Genomic DNA, 27,024 nt, shown 5'->3' with positions numbered 1-27,024 from the left:
GGTTGATCAAAGCGAGCGCCGGGGACGCCGCTCAAAGGGAAAGAGGGACTATGTAATGCGTTGGTTACTTAATTCTAGGTTTTGGTGAGGGGGCCACTTAGGGCCATTAATCTTTTACTTTAATTGGGTAGGCTGGCCTTCGGGCCATGCCAGGAGCCCCAAGCCCAACTGGCTGTCGAAAATACATACTCTGGCTAAGAACTATGTCACCTTTCGTTTTCGAGGAAGTCTTTGGGCGCCACACACGGCACACATGCATTCAAACGCTTCAGAAAGTTAAAATGGATAACTAACAACTGATAATTCTGTTTGAATAATGACAATAAGTTTTGCTATTCAAATCCATATTCTTAGTATTGAAAATCGACTTCTCCCGAATTAGGAGACTCTTTTAAAAACTTTATAAGCCCTATGTTGGGAACAATCCGTTAAAAGTAAGTAAATTATGTAAAGCACTTTTTAATCAAAGTATTATTTATTTGTTCTAAGAGGCTTTTTCGCTTAAAACCGCAGTTTCCGACAAAGAGGTCGAAAAATGAACCGGATTCATGCCTCATTGGTGATTGAGTGAAATAGACAAGGGCACTGACGATTTTAACTAAAATATAAAAAAGAACTTCCATCCGATTGAAACAACCTTTCAGCGCTTGCTCCAACCTCAGAGTTGCTAAAATTTAGGATTGATCTAACTGCATTATAGCGTTTTAGTAACAAAACCTAAAAACTACTAACATCAGATTAATATCACACATGGAACCTACATTCACCGTTTTCCGTATTACCCATGAAATAAAAAATGACCGGCAATCTGTTTCTTGTATTATTCGCATGAGAAGTCGACATTGGAGAAAGACGGGTAGCACTATTATAGGAAAGGTTGTACAGTGATAAACAGCTAGCACTGCCCCCAACCTAAAATGCCCACGAAACCAGCTTCATCGGAGGCCACTTTATTTTAAAAAGAAAATTGTACTACTCAAAATTTTGTGTTTTAACAATACTATCACGCCATCCGAGTTGTACGGTGGCGCCTTCTCCATACACTGCTTGTATTTCTTGAAAGCTTAAAAATATCCCTTACTTTAAAGATGTTGGGGATAGCGTTAAAAATGTCGAGTTTGGGCCCGTTTTAAATACATGCTCCAGAATATTCATTATATATTATATTTATGCCCATAAGTAGATGGTGATGCGAGTTACTTTTTTTTTCTAGCTCAAGGAGGGGTGAGGTATTTAATCTAACTTCCTCTAATATACCTATTTAAGTTATCAAAAATACTCAGCATTAGTTGTGCAACATATATTTGTTTGACTCAACCTTTTGGGGGCCAGAGTGGTGATTTGATATGTGCCTCCTGTCGGTTAGGACGTCGTCGGCCCTCGAGGATGAGGAAACGTGCTCTAAACGTGCCTAAATGGTGATATCTGTACCCCCCAGTTTTTTTATTCCTACCCAATAAAGCGTGCCCTTGTCCAACTCATCCGCTCCTTTCATGGGTATGAAGGCGGAGGTGGAAGCGAGAAACACTGAGCCCATTATACTTATACAAAGTGCATATTCTATTTATCACTTTGGATGCAACATAATATTTATAAATAAACTTAATAAATGGAGGGCTTGGTGAGTCTTGTGGGCTCTATTTGCATGGGATTAAATTTCTTATCGCAACTTACCGGTCTCATTATGTTTTACTTTGATTTGGCAAGCAGTTTGGTAAACAGTGTTTATTGTGTTGAATTAGTCAATTTTTACATTCTTCAAGTTTTTTAAGCTGAAAAATAGGCTCATGTTGTTCCGCTTCTTGAGCAGACAGCAGTAGCAAGAAAAGCGCCCCCTGAATAAATTTAGCCTTTCTCATACTTCCCAACTGTCTTTTAAAGCAACATGCAGTCTTGTTTAACTTTATGTTGCTATTTTTCTGCTTAAAAAAACCAGCACAAGCTTGGCAAAAATATAAGTGAGAACTCTCACATCTGGGGAATGGAGTTTTCTTAGCTCAAGGAAATGACTTAACCTGTTTTTTACAGGAGTTTCAAGTGAGCAAATCTTTTGTGCTTTGGTGCATGAAAGACGACTAGCATGCACAGCTAAACCAAACATGTCCAGTGCTCTTGTTTCCTCAATTTGTCTTAAGTCGTGAAAATGGTATTCATGCATTCACAGAAAATAATCCTATAGCACAGCCATGGTGAGACTTCATCACAAGGGGAAAAGCGACAATAGCATTTTAAATATAAAATAAATCAGGTTGAAAGGTGTGCTAAAAAACTAACATGATATTATTTTTGTTGAAAAGCTGCCCACTTTAATTGCACTTTTCTACAAATCAGTCCTGAAGTATGATTTCCAACAAAATTTAGACAATGCTCTTGATTATTCAAAGAAAGATGAAATGCTTCACAGGTTGTTTGTGTAATATATATTTGTTGGAATGTACCTTTGAGGCAAGAGGCGGTCATTTACCTCGAACCTCTTGACGAAGTGGGCTCCATCTGTCCCCATGGACAAAACGCACCTTAAGCATGCTTAAGCCGCGATATCTATGCTCCCTCACTTATTTCTTGCTACCCCATATTGCATGTCCTCGTCCAACTCGTTTGTCCGTCCCAAGGGTATGAAGGTAGAGGTGGAGGAGAGAAACACCGAGCTTACTGCGGATGGAACCAATATTTGTTTTTGATTAGAATAACTAAATCAGATGCCTAAGGAATGGTTTCAAGTTTGCGTTTTTCTGAAGTGCTTTGGGATACTCCTCCAACTAGTGTAACATGGAGCCAATTTAAGTCCAGGTGTTGCATACTGGTCTATAAAATTGTCATCTATTACGCAATGAATTAGTGTCCACATAAAACTGCGCGTCTCGAGTGTATTTTGAGAGCGCGTGCTTTGATAAATGAAAATGGAACTTTAAAAGGTTTCTGACGCCTTGTTTTTCAATTAAGGCAATTTTAGGAAAAGAGTGCAAACACAAATTGGAGGCGATTAACATCACCAAGGTTAAACTTTCGACAAATTGAAGGAGACTTTTGGCTCGTGGATTTCTGTGTTACTCAAACGATTAGCAGCTTGTATTTCACCCGTGAAAGGGAAATAATAAGATCTCCTGCTGTGGGCAAGAAAGAGTGCGTTGAACCAATTGAAGTAAAATTCGTGTTTTGGATTGTGGCTTTTAGACGAGGAAGTTGGCAAAGATGGTTTCTGTCAATTCTTACAGCCTCATAAGCTGTGTTTTCGTTGTAAAATTGGTTGAGAATATTCACTTGAACAAGTCAACCTACGCAAACCAGAAGGGAAATCGCCAGTTCGTTTTGCCCGGTATTTACCACCCGGTACTTTATTTCCGCCAAATTTAGAACCGCTTAGGTGAAGCTTTACATTCGAAAACACTTTCCTAGTAGGATATTGCGAAGTGATTAGAAATGATATTAATAAGCAGAACAATATTACGCCCAAGTGAGGACAAAATCGTAGATCAATTGCAATGGTCCTACTTAAATTTTTTTCCGTGAACTTAAAAATGACAATCGAAACTAGGTACGAGGACAGTTCGATGAAAACCGAGGAATATTCCATCTACTGCGGTATTGAGGAGTAAAAAAATTTCACATGGGATAGAATAGTGTGTCTTAAAACACAAAGAACATGATTTCAATAAACGCTTTAAATTATTTTTCTCTAATTTAATTCTACTCTTTCTCTTCCCAAACACAAAAAGTTCCCGTGGTACTGAGTGAAACGTTGGTGTACACTTTGAAATGACTTTTTTAAGGTAAAACAATTTCAGGAATCTGCGATCTTCAAGTGTTTATTTATTTCCATAGTTTTATTTAGCAGCCCAAATCAAGCGTTCTTTACTTGCTCGGTTTGCCAATGTGCAATGATGACACCTCCATTTATCCTGTCATTGATCCTGTTACTTAATGCAGACCATTGAGGCGTGGATTAGTAGTTTCCCTTTTGCTCTACAAGTTTTACGTCGGCTTACACACTGGCCGAAGAAATACATAAGCATAATCAAGGAAAATAATATTATACTAATGTTATTGAAAGAGGATCAACGTCAATATATTGTAGTAGCCACTAAACCGCATTAGCGTGAAAGACTTTCAGTAATATAGCAAAAATGGAAAACAGTTGAAATTCAGATGTTCAGTTAAGCTCACAGAATGTTAATGTTCACGGTTTTTGAGGGTAGTAAAAGTGAAAAAGACTTTCTTCAAACTGTGACAAAAATAAATCGCTTACATAGCCAATTTTAAAACACAAAAGCTATGGAGCTTGCATTTCCTTCTTCTTGATCGACTAGAGGTGATGAAAGCAAAGCCCTTCCCTCAAATATCACTGTCCAAACGACGAGATCACCTCTCCACGCCATAGAAACCTTCAGTTCCGCTCATAAATATTCTAAACAGGACGCTGTAAGAGCGTGGGCTTGTATGAAGCCAAGCGCATGAAATCACAAACCTTGTAGAATAAACAATAACTTAAATGACCCTAACCACTGTTAAATTATTTGGGACGGACGCTTTACTTAGGGAGAAGTCTGACACTTCTGATGGTTTGGAATGTTAAATATTCAACCGTAAAATCCACGCCATTTGAAACTGAAGGACCCCACCGCATTGGTAGATGGTCATGTCGTTTAAAAAGTGACATTTGAGAATAAAACTTTGCTCTCTTTCACCATATTTGGTCGATAAGGAGGAAGGCAAATCGAAGTCAGTGGCTTTATGTTTTGGAATTGGTTGTACAAGCGAATTCGCATGACTAAATTTTCCAACTCTCGTTTTGTGTTACAGCCACGACTATGACCTTGCGAGGTAAATAAGATTTATTATTTTAAAGAAAGGGCCCCTAACCCGTCTAAATACTCACTGACTAGGTATGTTCTAACAGCAGTTACTGGATGTTGATTCGCCACTTGATTTATGAGTAATAAATATGCACCATATTTAAAAATCGCTATTATTGTAAATATTTCAGGTGTCAGTAAAATGCCGAAAACTTGCCATTGCTTTGTAGTTTAGGGTAAACAAAACTCCTTATGCCACTTCAATGAAATAGTCAACCAATGTCTAGTCTCACTTTGGGCATTTCCAGTACATCAGTGCGTTCACAATTTCTCCATATACAGGATTTCAACCCAAGCAATATATTTTTCTCCAACCTACCGGGTTAAAAGTATCGCTAAACTTCACGGCGTGAAGTGCCAGTTCAATAATTCGTTTAAATGACCTAGTTTAAGAGGTAAAATAACACATCAAGAGTGATAGCTGGACTCCAGACACTAAGATGAGGGCTCCCAACTCTACTGCATTTAGCACCAGAAGTTGGCGTTGTGATTTTACGACTTATTCGTCACCATTTAGTTTATCTCTTCGTCTTACCTCATGCACCTACTAACTTAACGTTCGTCTATAAACAAATGCGCCTGTCCATCTACATTTGTACTGAATTAAGCAGAAACAGTCTGATAGACGTAAACTCATCGAATACTAGGACTGATAATTGACGATTTCATGAATGCTATCAAGGAAGGTAAGTCATAATCACGAATGAAGAAGTAAGGTGCTAGTAGCCCAAAGATTACGGTAATGTGTAAGGCTTCAGTGATTGGCTTAAAGTGACTTCGGTAAAAATGAGCACAGGTCATTCAGTGATAATTGACGAATGAGGACACTGCCCGTCTACCTTCATGAACCTAGAATTTTTTCAATTGATGGAAATTGAAACCCGTACATAACATATATAAAACCCTGTAATCGATCAAAAGTTTTACGCTGTCCTTTTTGGAAGGTCTTTTAAAGTAGAGACAGATTATGCTCAAAGGTAATTGAGTCTTCATTAATTGTTTGCCATAAGGTGCCTCATACCCGATAAATTTCATCTAAAGCTATTTTGACAAATATTTACACACAAGTATATTATCTCTTCTGCATATTTTGTTCTTGCATTAAGTAATTTAAAAATCCAAAACAGCATTTTTCCGTGATTGAAACGAAGATCCTGTGAGTAAGGCTATTCGAGAAGTTGGTGAAATAGTAGGAGCCTAATAATAGAGGGCATCATTCAGGTAATCAAAACACTTAAAGAAGAAAGTGTCTGGATCTGATTAACTGTCGGGGGAATGCACATTTCATACACCCAAACCAGTGATGGTTACATTTCGATACATTTTGCTGTATATGCCAGTCAGAAAGGGCACGATCCGAAGCAAACAAGATGTGAACTTAAATCAGAGATATCATCAGAAATGAACGTAATATGAGCCTCTTCACCTCGTAAGTCGGCATGGAAAATTTTGTTGGGGCTTCACAAAGTGGTCAAACATCTCCAGGCAGAGTAGTGGTTTATTGCCGGAACTTATGTGTGATGTCGTGATATCACTGATTGAAACATAAGTCATGACACGGTTTAGTTAAAAACAATACATTTACCTTAGAAGCAAATAGAAGCCTTACAAAAGCTAATCAAAGGAATAATTTGAGGGAATGGTTAAAAACCAGAAAATGAAGACACATGATTCAATGCCTATAAAGTGGGCCTTGCCATTCCTTGCTTAACTCAGTTTTAGAATAGCATAAATGAATTTATGTCTAAAAATCAGTAAACATCCGGTTCAACAACCAAAACACACTGTTAAGGTGAACTAAATCCACATGTTCCTTGTTGACTTATTTTGAAATATCGCACAACTCAACATCTCTCTCATCACGACAACACAAGAACAGTAGCCTTGGATGCAGACCTTTCGATGGAATTAGCTAAATCTTGATCGGAAGCTGTACCTCAAAAAAAAGTAATATTGTTTAGTTTCTCTATTACCTATAGATATTTATGTATCCTCTGAATGAAGAATCATGCCCTTAATAGGTGGAGCGCTTACTAAACCAAGAATATGCTTAGAATCGCATTTCCCCTTACAAATTCAATGATTAGTGACCACTTTAAGTGTGATTTTAATCAATTCATTGAAAATTGACTCAGTTAACTCACCACGAAAAGAAGATTGAGGCTGAAGAGAATGAATTTCATAAATTTTACTGCGCAGGACATCGTCGATTTTGAAATGTGGAATTCCTCAGTCTGTGGTGCTGTATCACTCACGCACCGAATTTTTTCTTGAATGCGCCGATTTGTAGTAAACTCGAATCGTCGATACGAACTTCGTTATTGTAAAACTGAAGGCTCATTGGCTAACACCGCCCTCAGCTCCCATTGGCCGAGCATCGAATGTCTTGGAGCATGTGTCTGCACAAATTCAATGGTTAATGGATTGTTTGACGTAATTCTCGAGTCGATGATTGAGCAAATTTACCCTATTCATCCGTCATTACCATCTGTAAGCATTTAAAAGCATACATTGGGTCTAGTGCTATAAAAAGGTGTCACTTTATCCAATTAACAATTTCGGAAGAAGTGCGTCTGGGTAGGATCATTCACAATCTAATTGACTTAAGTGGGGTACATCGGCGGCTAACGTGTGGAATTGTAGAACCCAAGACATAAACGATTCCCCAGAATTCAGGTAGGAATCACGTCAACGACAATCATCGTGTAACGTATGCCTAATACAAGGCGAAAATGAAAAAGCTGACTAGACTGGTTTATTTTAGAATTTTAGGGGGAGTCCTTGGATATAATTACAGGGATTAAAGTCTGTGCAAGTTTTGAAACATTAATTCCACGTATCATAATTATTGCACCTGGAGATGGTGTGCATACACAGGGATTAAATCAGGAATGGTCGGTTAAAGCGACTCCAATTCTATAAACACTCCGGGAAAAAGGATTACTTGGCAGAGTTACATTTGATGTAGACGTAAGAAACCACGATAAGAAATACCAGAAAACGAATGTCAGCTAGTTTTAGCAGTCTTTTTTGAATTTAATTAAAATAGAAGGCATGGTATTTAAGTACCGTTTTCAGTCAGATTAAGTGAATTGCTCGGAAAAGACCAGGCATGAAAAGTTTCTTTATTGTAATAAATTTCTGTAGGTAAGTTTCTTCAAGCTACTTGGTTCCCCGGTTTTCCACTTAGTTCCCTTACAACTCAGATACTTTCTTATTAACCAGTATAAGCTCTTCCCTTATTAACAGTGTGAGATATTGATTTACCCGAATACTGACAATAAGGTAAATGCAATACGATAGTGGTTTATCCCTCGGTTCTGGTGAGGCGCCACTTTTGTACTTCGAATTAGCTCCCTTATACCTTGCTGGGTGGGCTGGCCTTTTGGGCTATGCCAATAGCCCAGACACCTTTTCCGTGCTGGATATATGTATTCTGCCCGAGTATTGTGTCTTCTTTCGTCTTTAGGGAGTCTCGGGACGCTACATAAATACATTGGTGAAGTCCCTAACACGAGGTTTTTTTTGTTTGCCATCCTCAACATGTTATTATGCAGTCCACATATACTAATCACAAACCCCGAAAAGGTAGTGCAAACGCCTAAAACATGATGTAGATACTTTAGAACTGGAAGTTTTTAATGGTCAGGAGAAAAGTAGAGATGCGTAAACGAATTAATCAAACAGAAGTAGAAATGACACGCCCTTGAATCTATGGTTTCGTGATTTGCAAAATCTAACCTTTAATCTAGCGATAAGTTCTTAAAACCACATTAATTAACAAATTGAATTTAATGCCGTGATGTGTTGCCTGAGTTTGCGCCTAGTAACGCGAGGACTCCCATTTTTTCGAGTTATAACCCAACAGTGCTGCACCGTCTATGGACCGTGCTGATAATCTGTTGATTCTTCTCTACTGTGGCGCTAAAAAGGTTCTAGGATGCCTTGGTTTATTGTGACTTCAAAGAATGCCAGAAGTGATTCATTAACCGTGACACAAAACTGACTTAAGATGTGTCAAAAGTATGTGTGTAGATTCCGACCAAAACTAAGGCTTAAGCATGTGCCATGTTCATTTCAACACAAATCAGCTACTTAGTGGAGACTTGTCGCATCCATTATGGGTGCGTGAAATAATTTTTGACTATAGGATGCTAAACATTCCTGCAAATTTTAAGGTGCATTTGTAGGGGCTTTGCAAAGGCCGCGGATCAATTTCATTAATTTTTGACACACTATCTAATTTCTGCCATACAGTGATCACAACTTTCTACCTTGAATGTGTTTTAACTGTCCGACGGCCTATCTAAGGTGTTTGCTACTTTTAAGATTGTGGAATTGTACACTTGCATCCTATGGTTAGGAATGCCGGATGTTCATAAGTACAAAGGTAATTATTTTGAACTCTCTGCAGAGAGGACTTGTTGTTCTGCATGGTTTTCAACGAAGAACTTGTTCTCTAACATATTAACTTTGGTTATCGGCCAATTGTTTAATAGAGATCCGCCTACAAAAGTGTGTTGCGGCCTTACCTGTTTCCATTCCTTAGTCTACGCCTTTAGATTTACAAAATAGTTGGTTGAAGAAGAAACAACCTTCGTTGTAGGCTTTTACTTAGCATGCCCTGCTACGTCTTAGTAATTAAGATAGGCATTTATACATATTTGTATTATTACTTTGCGGTTATAACTGTGGCACATTCTATGTTCAAATCTCTTATGTATGCTAGCTAGTTGCTTCTGTCTCGCGTAAAACGCTGTGCTGTTACTTCATATCTAAACCTCCATATCCCCTCAGAGTTATCAGAAAACTCATTAGTTACTGCATTTTGAGTCTGAGAGTTACTTCACCATTATTTACACATATTTTAAGCACTACCTCGGACTTTTTGTCTTTCTGTTTTTTTTAAATGTCAGTTGCTAATGTGAGCATGTGGACATCCTCTTGCCAATTCGCAAAATCACTGGGCTTTTAGATTTCTCAACCCCAAAATACGGTCTTTTATTAAATTATTTAAAGTTCTCACATTTTTTTCATTTGGTAGATTATTAGATGTTTTATAGGTGTAATAGCGAACTACTCTGTTAAACCAACTACCTTACCTGTGGAAAATCGCATTTCTCGAGTCGAAGGATTGTCCGACAGGATTAAGTTTTCTCGTATGAAAAAAAAATTACTTCTCGTAATAGTACTGTTTTTTTATTGTTTTCGAAAAGCACACACTTTTGCAAAAGTGTTAGCGAAGACTTCCCTGTGCTTGACACTCGCAAAATACCCCTACTTTATACTAATTGTGTCTTTTTATCTAATAAAATCAAAAAAACTTTTGTATCTCACTGCCTTGAGAACCCTACTTGTAATATGGTCTTACAAATTATTAGTTTCGTTACTTACGACATTTGCTTCAGTAGCATTGAAGTTCTTTATAAAGCACATTTTGTTTCGAAACAAAATGGTCAATTCGAAAGCAGCCGATTACTGACTAATGACTAGGTATCACGTCTTAATAAACCGTTCTAGACAGATCTAACCATAATTGCTTGAAGATAGCAATTATGCAATGCATGGTTCCATAGAAATCTGTATCACGGCCTCAGATGCTTCCCATATTTACAGAAATCACTTTTTAATAGGTAGATACAACATAGCACACCATAGTACTTGTTATTCGCCCGACACGCCGGCCGCATAGTTGTGCTTTTCTATTGGTTAATTCCCCCTCTTGCACAAAGAGGTGACCTTGGCGTGCGTTTTATTTATCCCTGCCTACTGTAAATTCGCCACCCCTGTCGCCTTCTTAAATGGATTTCATCTCCTCCGCTGCAGAACGTTTCACCGACTTTCGCCATCGCGTCGCTTACACCGGACGGGAGTTGCTAGAGCGCAGTCGAAAGTGGCGTAGCTTCTCTACCAAATCTCCCTCTAACTGTGACGTTGTAGTCACTTTCAAACGAGGCACTAGTGAGAGTCAGGTGGACTGGATTTCCAACCGCCTCCAAGCACGGATTCCTGAGTTGCTTTTCACCAAAACTTTTCACAGTGGCACTCAACGTCCGGCGCTCTATCTAACCTGCTCGTTTAATGAGTAAGTTGTTGGTTCAATTCCCTTACTAGTTAAGAACATTTTCTTTTGTTGAGCATGTTGATACTTTTGATACATTAAACTGTACCGTGAATATCTATGTTCTCTTTGGTAATAACAATTTCGCACGCTTCTGGGGCCGTAAAATCAGCTCTCCAAGTTTGGTTAATTTTGAGATTATTTTTCGTCAGGAAATACTTTTTATTGGAAGTGCACAATATGATTAATATATTCGTCCAAATTGACTTTGGATCACACTAAGGCGCATTGGTTAACTATTTTTCTAATTGCTGAAAAGTTCAGACATCGGTTTAATCTGATTCATGTGTCTTACGATGATCGAAAGGTTAGGTTATTCAGGATACACTGTGAGGGTAATTCACATAAACAAGTGGCAGCTTCTGTCATGCCCTAGATGTAGTCAGGGTGTGGCGTCAGCTCTCCGTTGCTTAGGCAATATTAATGCTGTTAACGTCAAAGCTGAACTGTGATTTACAGGATACGCCATATGGGTATGCTATTGAAAGGCGATTTTATAATTTTCAGTAGTTTCGTGACAGAAATGTGTGATTGATGCTGTATTTAATTAAACATGAGGTACTCATTTATTTTTTTAATGGGAATAAGTAAACTTGCATTCAGCTCGAATCACTAAGCTCGTTTAACTGCAAAATATCAATTCTGCATTCATTCATATGATCCAACACGCAAATCCGAAATCCTTAACGCGAGTAGAATTGTCTCTGCCGATAAATGTATGTGCCCGTAGTAAATATTTAATGGTGCCTGGTTTCGGCTAATAGTGTTTCCCATCAAAATGCCATCTTTTTGGTAGATCGCTAAGGTAATAAGCATTATTTTGACAGGGACTAATGTGCAGGGTTCCTTTTTTTGGAAACTCATAAATTGAATGCCAAATATTTTATCTGCATCAATCTTTCCTCTACTCTATTCCACAGAATTAAGTTAGGCAAAGAAGGTTCTGATCTCCTAGTGATAGTGGAATATCCATAGTTTAACGGCTCTTTAGTCTGGTTTTTATTCGAGTAAATCACGCAGTTATTTACAGCAACTACGGTCGCCTACATGTGTCCGGATCTTTGATTTGGAAACCGGTAATCAGTGTGGTCCTCTGTTTAAAACCACCCAAGTCTGATGTTTGCGTTGTAATAGCGAAATATATGAGTGCTTCTCTTTTAATAACTACTTTATATTTTTTGCAATCGAGACCAACGAAATGTTAGTTCCTCCTCATTATCACCTTATACCAAGACCAATTCTTAGGCGCTTGCTCGACACATATTTCCGAGTGGCACCGTAATCCATTCAATTTCTTTAATGCATCATTGTCTACCACGCTACACGGTGTTCAAGGAATCTAATCGAAATGAATAGATTGTAGAAATTTTTCAGAAAGTGTTTGATTTCAATTTAGCCATCGGGAATCTGTTATGGTTTATTTTCACACGTTTTACGAGCAAAGATTTTATTTTGCTGCAATTTTCTCATTGTCAATTGATATCTCTTTAGACCGTAGGTAGAGTTGCAATAATGTCTAAAATGATGCTGTTTCGTTCTTATTCTTCGTGTTTGAAAGACGCGACTTTGAAATCCCATAGTAATAGAAGTGCTCGCAGAAAATTTAAGTGGATTCTAGCCATTATATCAGTAAATCAAGTCTTTCCCAGTCTCCGCTAAGTAAGTCAAAATGAATTAAAATAATTTTGATCCATAATTTTCTTTAACAAAATAAAATGCTGCTATTTTTGTTTTTCTCTCCTTCCAAATTAGTTTTTATTTTGCATAGAGGAAATTTCTTTTGCTGGTTGTTTTTCCAAAAATACAAAGGAATTAGCCATTTTAAAAAGTCACCGCAATCTTTTTTTCACAGTCTCTTGAAAGGCGCCCGGGAGGTTCGACTGCGGAAGCGACTGGCACCAGAATTTGGCGGTGAGATGCAGGAGTTTTGTATCGAGGACTGTGAGAACTTTGAGGGCTTCTTTGACCACGAGACATTCTTTACCAGTAGCGAGCGGCAGGCCATCGTGCGCTACTACCTTATGAGTCTCCGGGCCATGGCCGGAGATGCCTGGGACGATGACATCAAATTTTCTCAGGGACAGGCCATAAGTGCGTAAATTTAAGAAAAATGCATCATTTTAGGGATCTTTGTCTTTCATAAGTCATGTGTTATGCGCCTATGGGGTTCTCGATGCATTATGTCATCTAATCTCGGGCCTTGCTCCCTGACTATTCAAAACGGTTTTTTTCTTTTCAAAGTTTTTTTATTAGAGTGTTCTAATTCTGATTGAAGTGCCTTTGGCATGAACAATGGCCACTCAAAAACGAAGCGGATTTAATTATTATGCCAGCTAAATAGCAATTGCACTTTATCTGACCGTTGTTGTTATACCTGATGCAAAAATTAACATTTTTTACCACTTTTTCTCTTTCAATCACCTCAATATAATCCTTGTAATTTTTTTCTCCCTTTAACAACCTTGCATGAGTGAAATACGATTGAATATGGCACTATTGAGATTAAGACAAAAAATGAGTCAGGACGGAGCCTTTTGTGTGAGTTGTTTAAAAACTCACGTAAAAGGCAGTTGTTTATTGCTTTTCTGTCTGATTCTGTTTTCTTGGAAAATATTCAGGCATGTTTATCACGTTGACTTTAAATCAAATTTTTACTAGAGAATTTGGGCTTAAGGGGAGAGAGTGGCAAAGTTTTTCGTTTTTTTTACTATTGCTCCATATTTATGACAAAAACCGTTAATGTTCAAAAGATCTGGGGAAACTCTCAAAAATGATTAAAAGAACCTTTAGCAAGTAAATGTGCAATGTAGCGCCCCGAAACTTTCCTCAAGCCGACAGAAGATATAATAACCGGGCAGAATACATGCATATTTAACATACGGTGGGGCTTGGAGGCTAGGCCGCCCGGTGGCGGTGCAGTGGTGCAGCTCCTGAGTGGACCGTTATCAAAACCCGGTTAACCAAACAGTTAATGTGTTGTAATAAAATACAAGAGTTGCGATACCCACTTGAAATCTCAAAATAAATAAACACTACATAATCTCGGGCATCTGTTGTTTGGGGATTGTGCCTAAGTGGAATCAATGCCTCCAATTCTATATGATAATCACAGAGACGATTCTTACGATAAACTGATTTTCGAATTTAAAGTGATTATTACCAATCGCAGTGCGTGATGATTCTATGTTAAAAGAAAGCGTTTGCCCCGTGTCCTCCATGTCACAACAAAACTTGCTGTCTGTAGTTGGGGTAATCTGTTTGGTGCCCTGCGAATTCGCTGCATATTGTCAATTACCTGGGCTGCTACCTTTGTCTTCCCCATGTGTGTGGTTGTCCGATTTTAGCTAATCGCGGCATTTAGCCCCACCGCCCATAAAATGCCGCCTATTTATTATAACACCTACGAATTTGCCCACTCTTCCAACATAAAGTGTGTTTTTTTTAGCAACGCCTTTTCTAGGTTTTTTAAATTCTTCAGTCCTTTTGTTTTTTTCCAACTTTAGCAATGTGTTATATTTTCTTGTCTAAAAGATCGTATTATAAAATCGTTCCAATTTAAAATGAATCCAATTGCTCTAAAATGGTCCTAATTTGCTATTAAATTAAAATTTAATACTGTAAGACTAACATAACTTATAATAAAAATGAGTTTTAAGGAAACAAAGCGTTTTTTGGCAAATGTTACCACTGTTGGCAGTTAAAGTCAGTAGTCTGACAGGCAATGCTTCTGCTTTTCTATACTGAACAGGATTTCTAGTGTATCTTTAAAATAAACCGAGGATTTAGCTATAGCCATTAAGACTGCATATTTTTAGAAGAATATCAGCGCGAATAAGCCTTTTCGGTAAAATTTGTAAATGCCTCCAACTGTGATGTTAAGTATTTCCAGATGAATTCTACGTAGAATTTCGAGACCCATGATATATGAGCATTGTACCCAAATAACCTGGAAAGTGAAGATGCTGGTTATTTATGCGATATTACCTTTTCAGCAAATTTTGCTGGGAATAAAGTTGCTGCGGCTTACAAAGTAGCAGACCACTTTTACCATCGACTTTAAAACCTAAGGATAGGCGAAATATTTAAAACCCGGGCATGAGTTTCCTTTATCTTCCAACATGGAACATAATTACAAGGCACGCAAAACTCGGACATAGTTTCAAAGAAAAACAATCAAGTAATCATTTTTATGGTTACAAAAGCCACCCTTGCATGTCGGTGCAAATGTATAGGCGAAATCGGAGTCCTTTATGTTATACTGCCTATGCTGTTGACAGTGGGTAGGATAGCAATGATATTTCGACGAGATTTTGTGGTCAATAGGCTTGATAAACTATTCCATCTCGTCAACGGTAAATAAACTTCCCTAATAACGCCTAACATGCCTGGAGTTATTACTGAACATCTGCGTGTATTTTTAGCGCTTGTGCAGCTGTCAGGGCAGCGAATTTGCTAAGCTACCCCACCGTGTAATGATTAGTAGGAATCCTTTTACCGTAACAACTATGATAACTACAATTGTTAATGAAGACCCACATGTATTCCAGTGCCAGTGTTGCTGGCAGCGGGCAAAATTGCGACGATATTTCCGCTTCATGATCGAGAGGCGCTAGCGATGCTGCACAACTCGTGGGTGCGCGGTTTCACACATCGGCAGCCGTTAGATGCGGTGGCTGAGTACTTCGGAGTCAAGATTGCCCTCTACTTCGCGTGGCTAGGCCACTACACCACCGCTCTCCTCATTCCTGCCATTTTCGGTCTCCTCTGTTGGCTCATTGTACCTGCTGGGGTGGGTTTTCCTGTTTTTACCACGCTACACGAAATATAGCCAGTTTTATTCAAATAAAAGACCACTTTCCGGTGTTTACTTAATTGCAGAACTATGAATCAGCGAGATTTCTAGTATTAGTTTTACATCTACATTTCATGCTAGAAATTGCTTATCAATCACAGGTTTTACATTAGTAATAGACACGTTTTAGTTTGTTAATGTATATTTAATGGGCAAACTATTGATATATCATATTTCTGTTTGGTCAGTCTCATAAGCTGTCGAATCTACGCAAAACCCAAAGGTGTGATATTGGGGCCATAGGGTTTGTCCACATTCATCCATCCAGTTTATAAAAGCCTATAAAACGTGCTTAAATCTTCGGAACAATGCTACATATTTAATTGCTCTCAAAACTCAATACTTTAGGTAAATATTTTTGTTTAACTTTTTTACTGATAAGGACAAATTTCAGTAATATTTAGGGTGGTGTGAGATTAAACAATTCATTTCGCCCATGTCAACTGAGAAGAGAGAGTCGGGGAATCTGCTAAGCAAGTAAGTGACACATGCATTAGAAGATGGCAGGAAGCCCTAAGGACTATCGGTTGGATCTTTACTCTCCCTCATGCATATTATAAAAAGCGTTGTGGGTTTCGGAAAATTTGCCACCTGGATGGCTGGCTGATTGAGTGATTTGGGACGGGCAGTATTTGGTGAGCGAGAGAATGAATCACTTGTGATCCCTAACCGATGCACTCGCTACTCACTACACATTTCTAAGGTAATGCAGCACTTTAGTTCTAAAAAAAACATGTTTTTGTATGCGTGTGAGCGTGATGGACTGCGGACGGAATTTTTACCTTGCTGAAGGCCAAAAAAGAACAATGAATGGTATATATGAGCCTGATACAAATCGAGACAGCTCGAAGGTATGCGCCAGGAAAATTTAGCATTGAGGAACAGTGGGAACTAGCGAGTTAGTGGAAAGAGAGTCTTATCGCACAGCACAAAACTGACACAGCGAGAATTGCGCTTTGGGGCGGCAGGAACAGGGTGATGATAACTCGTTCTTGTCCTTCATTTTGCTCTATTGTTTCGCCAAGTGGTGACCACTTTTCTTTGACATCAGTAGACAATCAAACGCGAAATTGAGTGAGGTAGTTGGGAAGTGAGGCGTGGGGGGGAAGCGGAACTGGCTAGGGTGAAGCTCATTGCTTTTAGAGACGGAGCGTTTTATAATTATTGAAATCCACAAGTTTGTATCTCGCTGAGGAAGGACGGTAGATTATAATGGTGCACATTTCCATAGACACAATGATTGGTTAAATCTGTTTAGCTGATTCGGAAATCAGTGTATTTTAAATGTCACTTGTGTCAGTCGGTACGAAGGGGTGATCAACTGGTTTAGTATTGTTTGCAAATGCACGTTACGGAGGCGTTGGGGGCAAATACTTATTTAGTCAATTTCTGTATGATTTATTACATATTTTGCTACACCCCATGACACTATTGTTGAGGTTGATTGATGCGGTAGATCAATCGCCTAGTTTCTTAGAGTTTTTCTCAATTTTTATTTGATACTGGGGGGGAGGGGGGGAGGCGAATTGTTTTCTATCAAATTTTTCGCAGACTTGTAAGGTTATTTTAAAATGCAATGCCATTTTGGATAAGGTATTTTTTACTATAGGAACGCATTTGATGTTGATAGTACCGAACACTTTTTCGAAATTCATAGCGATAAAAAATAAGGCATAAGCCGTTTATTGAAGTGTTTTAGTAATATCTATATTTAAATATATTTAGAACCAAGTTATAGAAATTTTGAATTTCCTGTAAAATTAAGTCCTAACTTCAAGCGTTTATTGTTTCTACGCAAGGGTTTCTTCTTTGATGACTTTGTTGTTAACTTCCACGGAGCAATAGGTAGCCATGATTCCAAAGCTTCTTAAAACTTCGCCTTACTGCTTATTTTTATAAACAACGGAAACAAGCTTTCTCTGCGTTAGTGATAAATGAAACCCCTTAAAGTGACAGCATTCGATTTGAAGCTGTGTGGCGGAAGTACAATGGCGAAGCCCTAAGTGGGCTGTTAGCAAAACCGAGAGTTTGACAAGCTATTATTATTGTTATTGTCGTTTCTGTACCGACTGAATGTCAGCTTATTTGCTCTTTAGAAGGAAAGGGCACTACACTACCCTGTTTTGGCTTTCTTTACGATGTTGTGGGCGGTCTTCTTTCAAGAGGTCTGGAAACGAACCAACAACCATTACACCTACCACTGGGGCACCTTGGACAAACTGCCCAGTCTCCTGGAGCAACCTAGACCGCTGTTTCGGGTGGGCAAATTTGCATACCATTTGTAAATTTTTGTAAAGTTGCGCCTGAAATCGATGTTTGTTACTTTAATTACTATGGCTAGCGAGGAGTAAATTGGCTGGGTCAAGTTGTAAAGACCCTGTCTCCATCTTCCGACCTCCCTCTAGCATTTAGTTTTATACCACTAAGATCTTCATAAAAAGGTCTCAGCTTAACCAAAGGTTCAATTCCGTATTTTAAATTGACCTTATTTGTAGGCGAATTGGCAGACCTTGCAAAAAGTGGTAAAATAATAATGCTTGGATGTTTCTTCCAAATTGTGTAAATAATTCAAAAGACGGAAATAGATCCAACAGTTATTGCCTTAAACCACCACCCGTCCTCCCCTACAATTCAATTTAAAGTTAAGGGTATGTCTACATTCACAATAAGGCACTTAAACTTGGATCCAATTTCCACTGTGGCCTCTTGGCAATCATGTCTTTTAAAAACGGCACTCAATAATGATTTCTAAATTATAAAAGTCAAATGGGAAATGAGTTGTTGAGTTATGTGTCCAGATTCACCATACCATTATCACGGCCGGATACAAGTAAAATTTTACCTCCCACAGGGATCACTGTCGAATTGTATACAGATCCAGTCATCCAAAATTAATCTATTGGAATCGCCACTGACCCATCCACCCGCCCATATTTCATTTAACTAATCCACACGACGGAGGTGAAGGCTAAAAATGGCCCTAAGTAGAGGATGGAGAGTCCAACGTGTTCACATGGTTGCTAGGCCAGAAAGTACAGATTAGCCGGATAATGGGAGCAAAGTGGCACTAAAATGACTACACTTTACTCATCATTAATGTTTGTTGCCTTCCTTTCAAACCAAAAATGTCGCATCCAACTGAGCAATTTATATTTTGTTAGGTAGTTTTGAAATAAGACAAGAAAGTACACCGAAGACCTTTTTAAGTCTTATTTCGTTCTCTTTTTCCATTTACGTATTAGAAAAGTAGACTTAAAACGCTGGCACGCTTTTGTTAAACCAACTTTTGCGATTGGCAGTACCAAGTAGTGCATGTACATGTACTTGTAGGTCGGGGACATTTTAGCAGGTCAGCTAATTGCTCCCATTATCCGGCTAATCTGTGCTTTATCTTCGAACTCTACTTAGGGCCATTTTTAGCCTTCACCTCCGTCGTGTGGATTAGGTAAATGAAATATGGGCGGGTGGATGGACCAGTGGCGATTCCAATAGATTAATCCCTGTGGGAGGTAAAATTTTACTTGTATCCGGCCGTGATAATGGTATGGTGAATCTGGACACATAACTCAACAATTCATTTTGCATTTGACTTTTATAATTTGGAAATCGTTATTCAGTGCCGTTTTTAAAAGGCATGATTGCCAAGAGGCCATAGTGGAAATTGGATCCAAGTTTAGGTGCCTTATTGTGAATTCGGATTAAGTTCTTTTCGCTTGTTGACAAGTTTGAATTGCCTCTACTCCAGAGTAAAAAGTGCAAAAGTTCAAAGCAAAAATAAAATGGTTAAAGTAACTGTTCTTTTCCCCTTTACCTGGGTCGACTAATCACCTGATGTATTTTGTGCTACTGTGGCAAATTTGGATCTCTGAAAACTTTTTACTTTCACTGAAGGTTTGATTACAGGATCAGTCATATCAAAAAAGTTGAAATGGTATTCGTTTTTTAAACGGCAGTGCTGAATGAATGTTGTGACTAAAACTATCGCTATTGAAAGGAGTAATTCCGGGTACTTTCTTGAGCATAGTTTATTTAAATAACAATGGCTTGTTAAAGTATAAATCAACTTTTCCGTTAACTTTTTGCCGACCCAAACTTGGTGAAACTAACATCACCATCGAAAATACTTTCACCTAAAATATGTGCATTTTTGCGCTTATTTTGAGGATTGTAAAATCACAATAGCCTACATCAAGTTGGCAATTGACTGCAACCTAAATAATGAGAGAATACGGCTTTTCCATCTCTCTTAAGGGGGTCCTGGAACCCTCGCCAATAACTGGTCGTTTGGAGCCCTTCTACCCACGATGGAAAAGAAATCTCATCGTTTGTTTCGTCACTTTTCCCATCACTCTCGTTTGCCTCCTCTTCGTTGTTGTTGTGGCAATCGCCCATATCAAACTGCAGGAGTATGCTGACCTTAAGTCATCTTCCTGGCGTTTTCGGGGCGCCACACTTGTACCCTTCTTACCTATGGTGAGTTTATTAGGAAATCTTCAATCGCTAAAATGTGGATACAAATTTGAAATTCGAATGCTAGACTTTATTTGTCCACCGGTTTAGTCCCATCTTTTTTATCCACTTTCCGATTTTATAAAGTATTTTGCCTTTCTGTCGTCCCCCAAATATTATGTCACTTTCTGTTTGTGAATTGCAACGAATGGCGTTAGTGCGTGGGAAATTTTTGGCACAACGGTGATATCACAGGCATAACAGAAATAAGCAATAATTGAGTTTGGTTATTCCTTCTTTTAGCTCTTTTATCTCCTTCTAATTTGACTATCAACACTTTCGAATTCTTTCGTTTGCTATTATTGATAGGTGTTGATGCAACTATTTGAATTATTTTCCTTATCCATTAGGAAATTCAAATTGTGTTGCCTTGGTCGAAATTTATTGTTTCTCATCATGCAGAGACAGCCGAAATTTTATGAAATTCCGCATCGCTTGTGTTTCTGAATCCCTTTAATCTGAAGTTGTTTTTTTCTAATTAATCGTGCATCGCCAATAAATTGACTTCCCTTTTGTTTTCGGCTACCATCACTCCAAATTTCACAAAATAAATAAGCTACTTATTAATTAAAGTAAAAGTAAAATTTCTGATTATTTTGTTCTGGTTCAGAACAAGAATCATTGCCAATTTTTAATTCCATACTTTATAAACTTGGCAAAAATACATTTTTTAGTAAAAAGTATCATTTTCAGACATTCAGCTTACGTTAAAAGTATGAGTTCTTTCCATAACTCCCATTAGAAAGACGTTTTTTTCGACCACTCCATCTCATTCTGGCTTCCAAATCAGAAGAACTGAAATATTTGCAGATCATTTTTTAATCTTTCAGATTCTTTATGGGGTGAACATTACTGTATTGAATGCAATTTATCACAAAATTGCAGTTCATCTGACAGAAATGGAGAACCATCGACTTGATGAATCGTACAATAACGCACTGATATCAAAACTCATTTTGGTAAGCATTTCTAACGTTATAAGCTCTGTTAAATTTCCCAGAATAGTAAGTCTTGAGTCAGATTTTAGACATAAAAGGTTGTGCAGCCCTATCGTAGCTATTTTGGATCACATTCGCGTATCTTTCTTGCTAAGATGTATAAATGAGGAACTTTTCCAGTTCTCTTTTTTTCTTGATACTAATAATAATCGGGCATGTATAATTTCTTTACAGCTTTCATTTCATCTCTTTAAACAATAGCAGCTTTAAATGCCGCCATGAACTATTTTACTGATCCTGGAAAAGCAGAATGTGATACCTAAGCTCAAATTATTTTCATTTTAGTTTCAGTTCATAAATGCCTTTTACGCGTCCTTCTACATCGCCTTCTATCGGATGGATCTGGCTCTCCTCAGACATGTATCTTTTGCTTTTTTAACCGTATATTGTGTTGAAACAGAATACGATTGATATAACTGTGCAAAAAATTCTAGACACATAAGAACCAAATCCTATCTTGCTGCATAAAATTTGGCCTTGCTATTTGTCGCTTGCATGAATTCGCATAATTTTTGTAGCACTTTCCATAAGTAAGATTCTGTTGATAACTACGACCCTGGGACATCTTTCTATCTCACAAGCAACTGCATATGTGCGCTCTTAATTTTCCCATTCCTATCATCCTACCTCCTATTTTCTCCATCTTCGCTTTGCATAGCCCTTCTGAGTGAATTGTAAAGAGATGCTTCTTTTTATCTTTTAATTTCACTCTGTAGTTTATAATTATATCAGTTGATCAATGCAATTGAAACAAATTAAATGTCAAAAGATGTTAATTAAAGGCGTTTAAAGCATAACGACTTTTTTACGACACAATTTACAATTTCACATATCCCTATATCATATATGGGCGCATAAAATGTGATTGCAGTGAGCTTTTTTCGAGACGGTCAGCCCTTTTCCCGAATTTCGCGTTGGCTGTTTGTTTACCCTTGAATGTTTGCATTTTTTGAAAAATGTTATTAAAGGGGTAAATTCGCTCACTAATCCTTTTGATCCTGATGAAGTATTACGAAGTTGACGATAACAGCTCCTTCGCATGTATCAGAAATATCCTTTGTTGTTAGACTTTGATACATTTCATTTTCGCGCTGATACGGCCGGTTGTGTAATTTTGTCCATCAAATCATTTTCGCATAGCTTCTTTTCTATGGTTCACTGTCTTTTAAAATCGTGGAATAGATTTTATTGAAAGGGTTTTCGTCAAGACCACTGAACGAGTGAAATTATTTTCTGGACTCTGGTCATATTTCCTACGATTTACCTCTGAATTTAGTATTATTTTTAAGCAATAGGCTAACACTAAGTAAGGTTTGAAAACTGCCATTTTAATTGGTTCAATTTTCATTAAATTCGACAGTGAATTGGTGATTCAACTTATCTGATTATTCATCGTAAATTTGCGTTCTGTTTATATTTGATGCAATTTGGTTACCATTATAAAAGTCAACTCCATTTCATTGATAAAACTGACTCCCTGATTTTGCTTTTCACCACTGCAGCACCTCGTGACGACTCTTGTAATACGCCAAATCGCCGGCAATTTGAAGGAGGTTTTCCTTCCCTTAGGCCAAACTCGTATTCGTCAGGTCTACCTCTCCCTTCGTGCTGATGGTTTTCCAACCTTGAAGAAAGACGACCTACACACTCCTGGCACGGAAGCTTCCGATGGCAAATCATCTCCCAATAAGTCCACAGAGACCAAAATTACGCGAGCTGAGCAAGAGGAAATAATGCCTAAGGTATAACTCCTATTTGCTGCTGATTTCTACATATATCATGAAATCTTGCTATTTTACAGTATGATGATGCAACTAACGACTACCTGGAGATGTTCATTCAATTTGGCTTTGTCAGCATGTTCACCTGTGTTTTTCCCATCTGTGGACTGTTGGCCTTTCTCAACAACATCCTTGAAATACGCAGCGATGCATTTAAGCTTCTTACTAACTTCCAAAGACCTTTCTCTGAAACTGCCCGTGGAATCGGTGTTTGGGAAGTATGTTTATGATTATTACCATTTCCCTTTTCGTTGTCGAATTCAGATATCATTAGGAAAATCCCAAAATGGTGTATTTTTCAAAAAAAATTTGCCTTTGAATTGAGCATTTATTCTCAATAGTGAAATGTATTCGTATTCCATATGTCCTGTGGAATAGCTCGAATGTTCGATGGTCAACACAATAACCTACTCTGTTCTTTTAATTGTTCTCTTGTGATAAGACTACCCTTTAGTTTTGCCCTTATTCGTGGCATTTTCTTAATGCGTTTCATTTATTATGCTCCGTTCATTTCGATTGTGTGCATATATTTAAACAACCTTGATAGATGCATGGAATACTCGGTACACTTGCTAATTCAACGCAGTTTTTTATTACTAAGGTTCTTGCGAAAAATATTCAATGGTTTCTCACTTGTATTTATCGCTTGACACAATTTACGCTGTCAACTTCACCCATGTTATTTCTGTCCGTTACTCATAACTCAAATATACTTCCCTTTTCTCCCCTATTGGGACCTCGTTGGGGAATCAAGGTAGCCTTAAAGGCTCCTTTTTTCGGGGTTCTGATTACCTTGTAATTAGACAGTATAGGCTTTCACCTATGCGGTTAATGTGGCCAACTGATTCACCCTAATAAGTGGACTTGCGCTGTTCCCTTACAAACACATCTTTGCAACGCATTGAAGATGAGAATGCGTGTTTTTAAGTATTCACCTTGAACAGGTTGATTCTCTTAACACTCGTTTTTTTCACTTCAAGTCTTTTTTAGAATCAAAGAACCGTCACTAATGCATTTTAAAAACACTCATTCATAACTAAATTTCATGACAATTGGACTTTTTCATTTCTTTTACCTCTAGAGAGCTTTCGAAATAGTCAGTTACGTGGCGATTGCAGTAAATATCGGCCTTATTGGAGTGTCCGGCAGCATTCAAGCGCTCTTTCCTGGACTCACAACCCATCAGTATATCCTTCTTCTCATTGCGGTTGAGGTGAGTGTCTTTCTCATTCATTGACTGGAACCTTACATCTTATGTTTAAATAGTATTGCTATTTATCAGCATTAGGAACATTTTTTGAGTATCCTTTTGACTGTTCAAAAGAAAATACAAATTAGTGAAGAATGTTTAATCTTGGAAATTCGACTATTCCTCAAAGTCGTGGTTAAAAATTTATGATTGTTGGTTTTTTTGTGCAAAAAGTATCGATGAGCAAACTTTACTCCGGTGCTATCGCTACTCTTTGTTCATTGTTTTTCAATTTGGCAAATGTCTAACACTCTTGATAAAATTAACGCATAAATACTGAGTTAAAAATTTTGAGTAAATATTGGTTGTTAATTTATGCCGCAGATTTATATCGAAATCGGATTGTTGGCGGGTTCGCTTTGTTACCTAACTAATGTTTCACTTCATCAGTAACGTGTATCAAGTCGACAGCAAATGTGTCGCTTTCCGTTCACCACTTCACATCGTATAGTTGGACCTTTTCACCAACTCAGTATTGTGTCACTTCAGCCTGTTTTAAGCTAGAAACTGTCTACCGTGGTAGGAACTTGTGGACGCGTTATAGGTAAATAATTCCAAATCCAAGATTTGCTTTCCTTCTAAATTCAGAAGTAACCATCAGGATTCATTCACAGATAGGCAAACCCTAATTTCAGCAACAAGTTTTTACGTAATCTACATTATTTCTTCCTAAAAGTGGAGGTTGGGCTCATCGACTATTTATTTACATCCACAGTGTGAAGTCATTGTTGAGAAGGCCGACCACCATTAATTATGTACAAATTGTCCACGATCATGTACTTGAACAGTTGCCCTAACGACCGAAAAATATTTATTAAACCACAGGCATTCCTGTAGATGAAAATGCCACTCCTGACGTTATTTTCCATAATTTTGAATTCAGTTCCTTCATTTTTTTCAGTTGATTCAAATAAGATTTCATTCAGCCACTGTCAGGGCCCACTGGGAAGAAAAAAACGCTTCACTTTCATAAAACGATACAAGCCCACACACGCTGACAGGATTTTCTCCTGCCTGATTGAACATTTGAATGCTTTTTTTTCAATTTCGCACGTACAGCTTCTCTCTTCTTTTTGTTTAAAATATGTTCGACTCTTAAAAAGTCAAGAACAATTTATTCCATTGTTGCAATTGAGAAGCTTTTTGTAATTACACCCCTTTTTAACAACTTCCAGCACATTTTGTTTGCCCTTCGCTTTGGTCTCTCCCACATTGTCCCACCAATTCCTTTCGCTCTCGAGCGCTCCATCGCCATTTTGGAGCACAAGCGTCGTGAAGCGCTGCGGGTATGTCTACTCTATCCACTTGATTTCCCTGTTCCTCGTCTAATCATCCTTCAGATTTAGGTGTTAAAAGGACTACAAGTTCCACTGTTATCTGAGGTAGTTTAGACATTTCCTATTCTTTCGTTAGCTGATCGGATCTCTCTTCCGTTATTTGCGGTTTTTAATGAACTAGTCCAACGCAGTAACTTTTATTTCACCAGCTAAATAAGTTTGTGATTTAAACTCTTTATAAAACGAGAGTTAAATTTAGTAATTTTAGGTATACCTGTGTGTGCATAGAGTTAGTTGATGGTGGATTTGAAACTCTGTGATTCTTGATTAGTTCACCAAGGTTTTCATGTTAAAATATTTTTAAACATCTTTTTTAAATGAAATTACACAAAATCTGGAAGACAAATAAGAAATAAGTAGAAATCATAACTTCTGGATGAAACTTAAGTGTAAATTGGGTGTCCAGACAGACTAACACCTAGGTGTCCAAGAGTTGAGTACTTCAAAATGTAGTGTTTCGATTGATAAACTTTTTATAAGAGAAAAATGATCTGCAGGTAAATATTGGATTGAGGAAAACGGCATTATTATGTCGATGACAGGCCTCGATGGGATCGGCGCCTTCAAAAGTTTGTTATACAACAGGAGGTATCGCATAGTTCGTGTAAAAACACTCATTATTTGGATAAAGCATGTTAATTTTACTATAATTGTAGTCACTTAATCAAACTAAAGATTTTGTTACCTACAATGCATTTCGGGCCAGGCATCTACTATTTCGGGTTCTTAGTTTTTATTTGTCTGCAAATTTATTGGCGGTCATTAGATTTAGTTTCGCTCACATCAAAATATTGAAACTGCGCCCATAAGCCGTAGCCAGAAAGGGGGCGGCTCGGGCACTTTGTTATTTATCCCTACGCTCTATGCAGTCTACCTGGATAGTTTCCAATTTAACCCATTTGATTTTAATGGCAGATTCCTTTTTAGTTAAAGCTTGGCTACATGATGGGTACTGGAGTTTGTCATTATTGAACGAGGCAGTTTAAAGCTGTTTTTCTCCTCCAGACTTTAGAGCGTGAATGTCGAAAGGAGGCGAGGCGAGTTAGCGATGAAAACGACTCTCCGGATTATCCTAGTGATCAGACATCGGACATTGACACCCCCTGACATGCAGCTGCATAATCCGCACAAATATCCACTGAGCAAATTTGTTTGTCATCACTCATCAGAAATGTATTTTGTAGGCACAAAATGTTGAACGAATTTTGTGTTTGCATGACCTAACTGATCGGCTGTGCATACTATACTTATTTCACCAATGAAGCCGTCCGTGTATATGTCAATACAAGTTATCTTTTTTGGTCATTCAGGTTTGTGTACCAAA

The 27,024-nt window shown here is 38.0% G+C and overlaps 2 protein-coding genes across 2 annotated transcripts; one reads left to right on the top strand and one right to left on the bottom strand. All coding sequences in view use genetic code 11, as the record gives it.

Annotated features, from left to right (window-relative positions):
• Window positions 1–1,313: 1,313 nt before the first annotated feature.
• On the bottom strand, window positions 1,314–1,537 carry EGR_02709 (hypothetical protein; the record flags this gene model as incomplete). The annotated part of the gene is made up of 2 exons (XM_024491958.1): window positions 1,314–1,379; window positions 1,454–1,537. 2 exons carry the CDS (start codon window positions 1,535–1,537, stop codon window positions 1,314–1,316), a joined length of 150 nt encoding a protein of 49 aa, XP_024353773.1.
• Window positions 1,538–9,218: 7,681 nt separating this feature from the next.
• Window positions 9,219–26,807, top strand: EGR_02708 (Anoctamin-10; the record flags this gene model as incomplete). Its single annotated transcript, XM_024491957.1, has 13 exons — window positions 9,219–9,243; window positions 10,680–10,938; window positions 12,827–13,065; window positions 15,522–15,763; window positions 17,923–18,084; window positions 20,078–20,299; window positions 21,166–21,294; window positions 21,619–21,693; window positions 22,836–23,075; window positions 23,135–23,332; window positions 24,196–24,327; window positions 25,539–25,649; window positions 26,706–26,807. The coding sequence occupies 13 exons, from the start codon at window positions 9,219–9,221 to the stop codon at window positions 26,805–26,807; spliced, it is 2,136 nt and encodes a 711-aa protein (XP_024353772.1).
• Window positions 26,808–27,024: the final 217 nt, after the last annotated feature.

The sequence above is a fragment of the Echinococcus granulosus genome (genome assembly GCF_000524195.1).
Source record: "Echinococcus granulosus chromosome Unknown EG_S00012, whole genome shotgun sequence".
Taxonomy (NCBI): domain Eukaryota; kingdom Metazoa; phylum Platyhelminthes; class Cestoda; order Cyclophyllidea; family Taeniidae; genus Echinococcus; species Echinococcus granulosus.
Note: the sequence above shows the minus strand (reverse complement) of the source record. Positions and strands in the feature narration are given on the sequence as shown.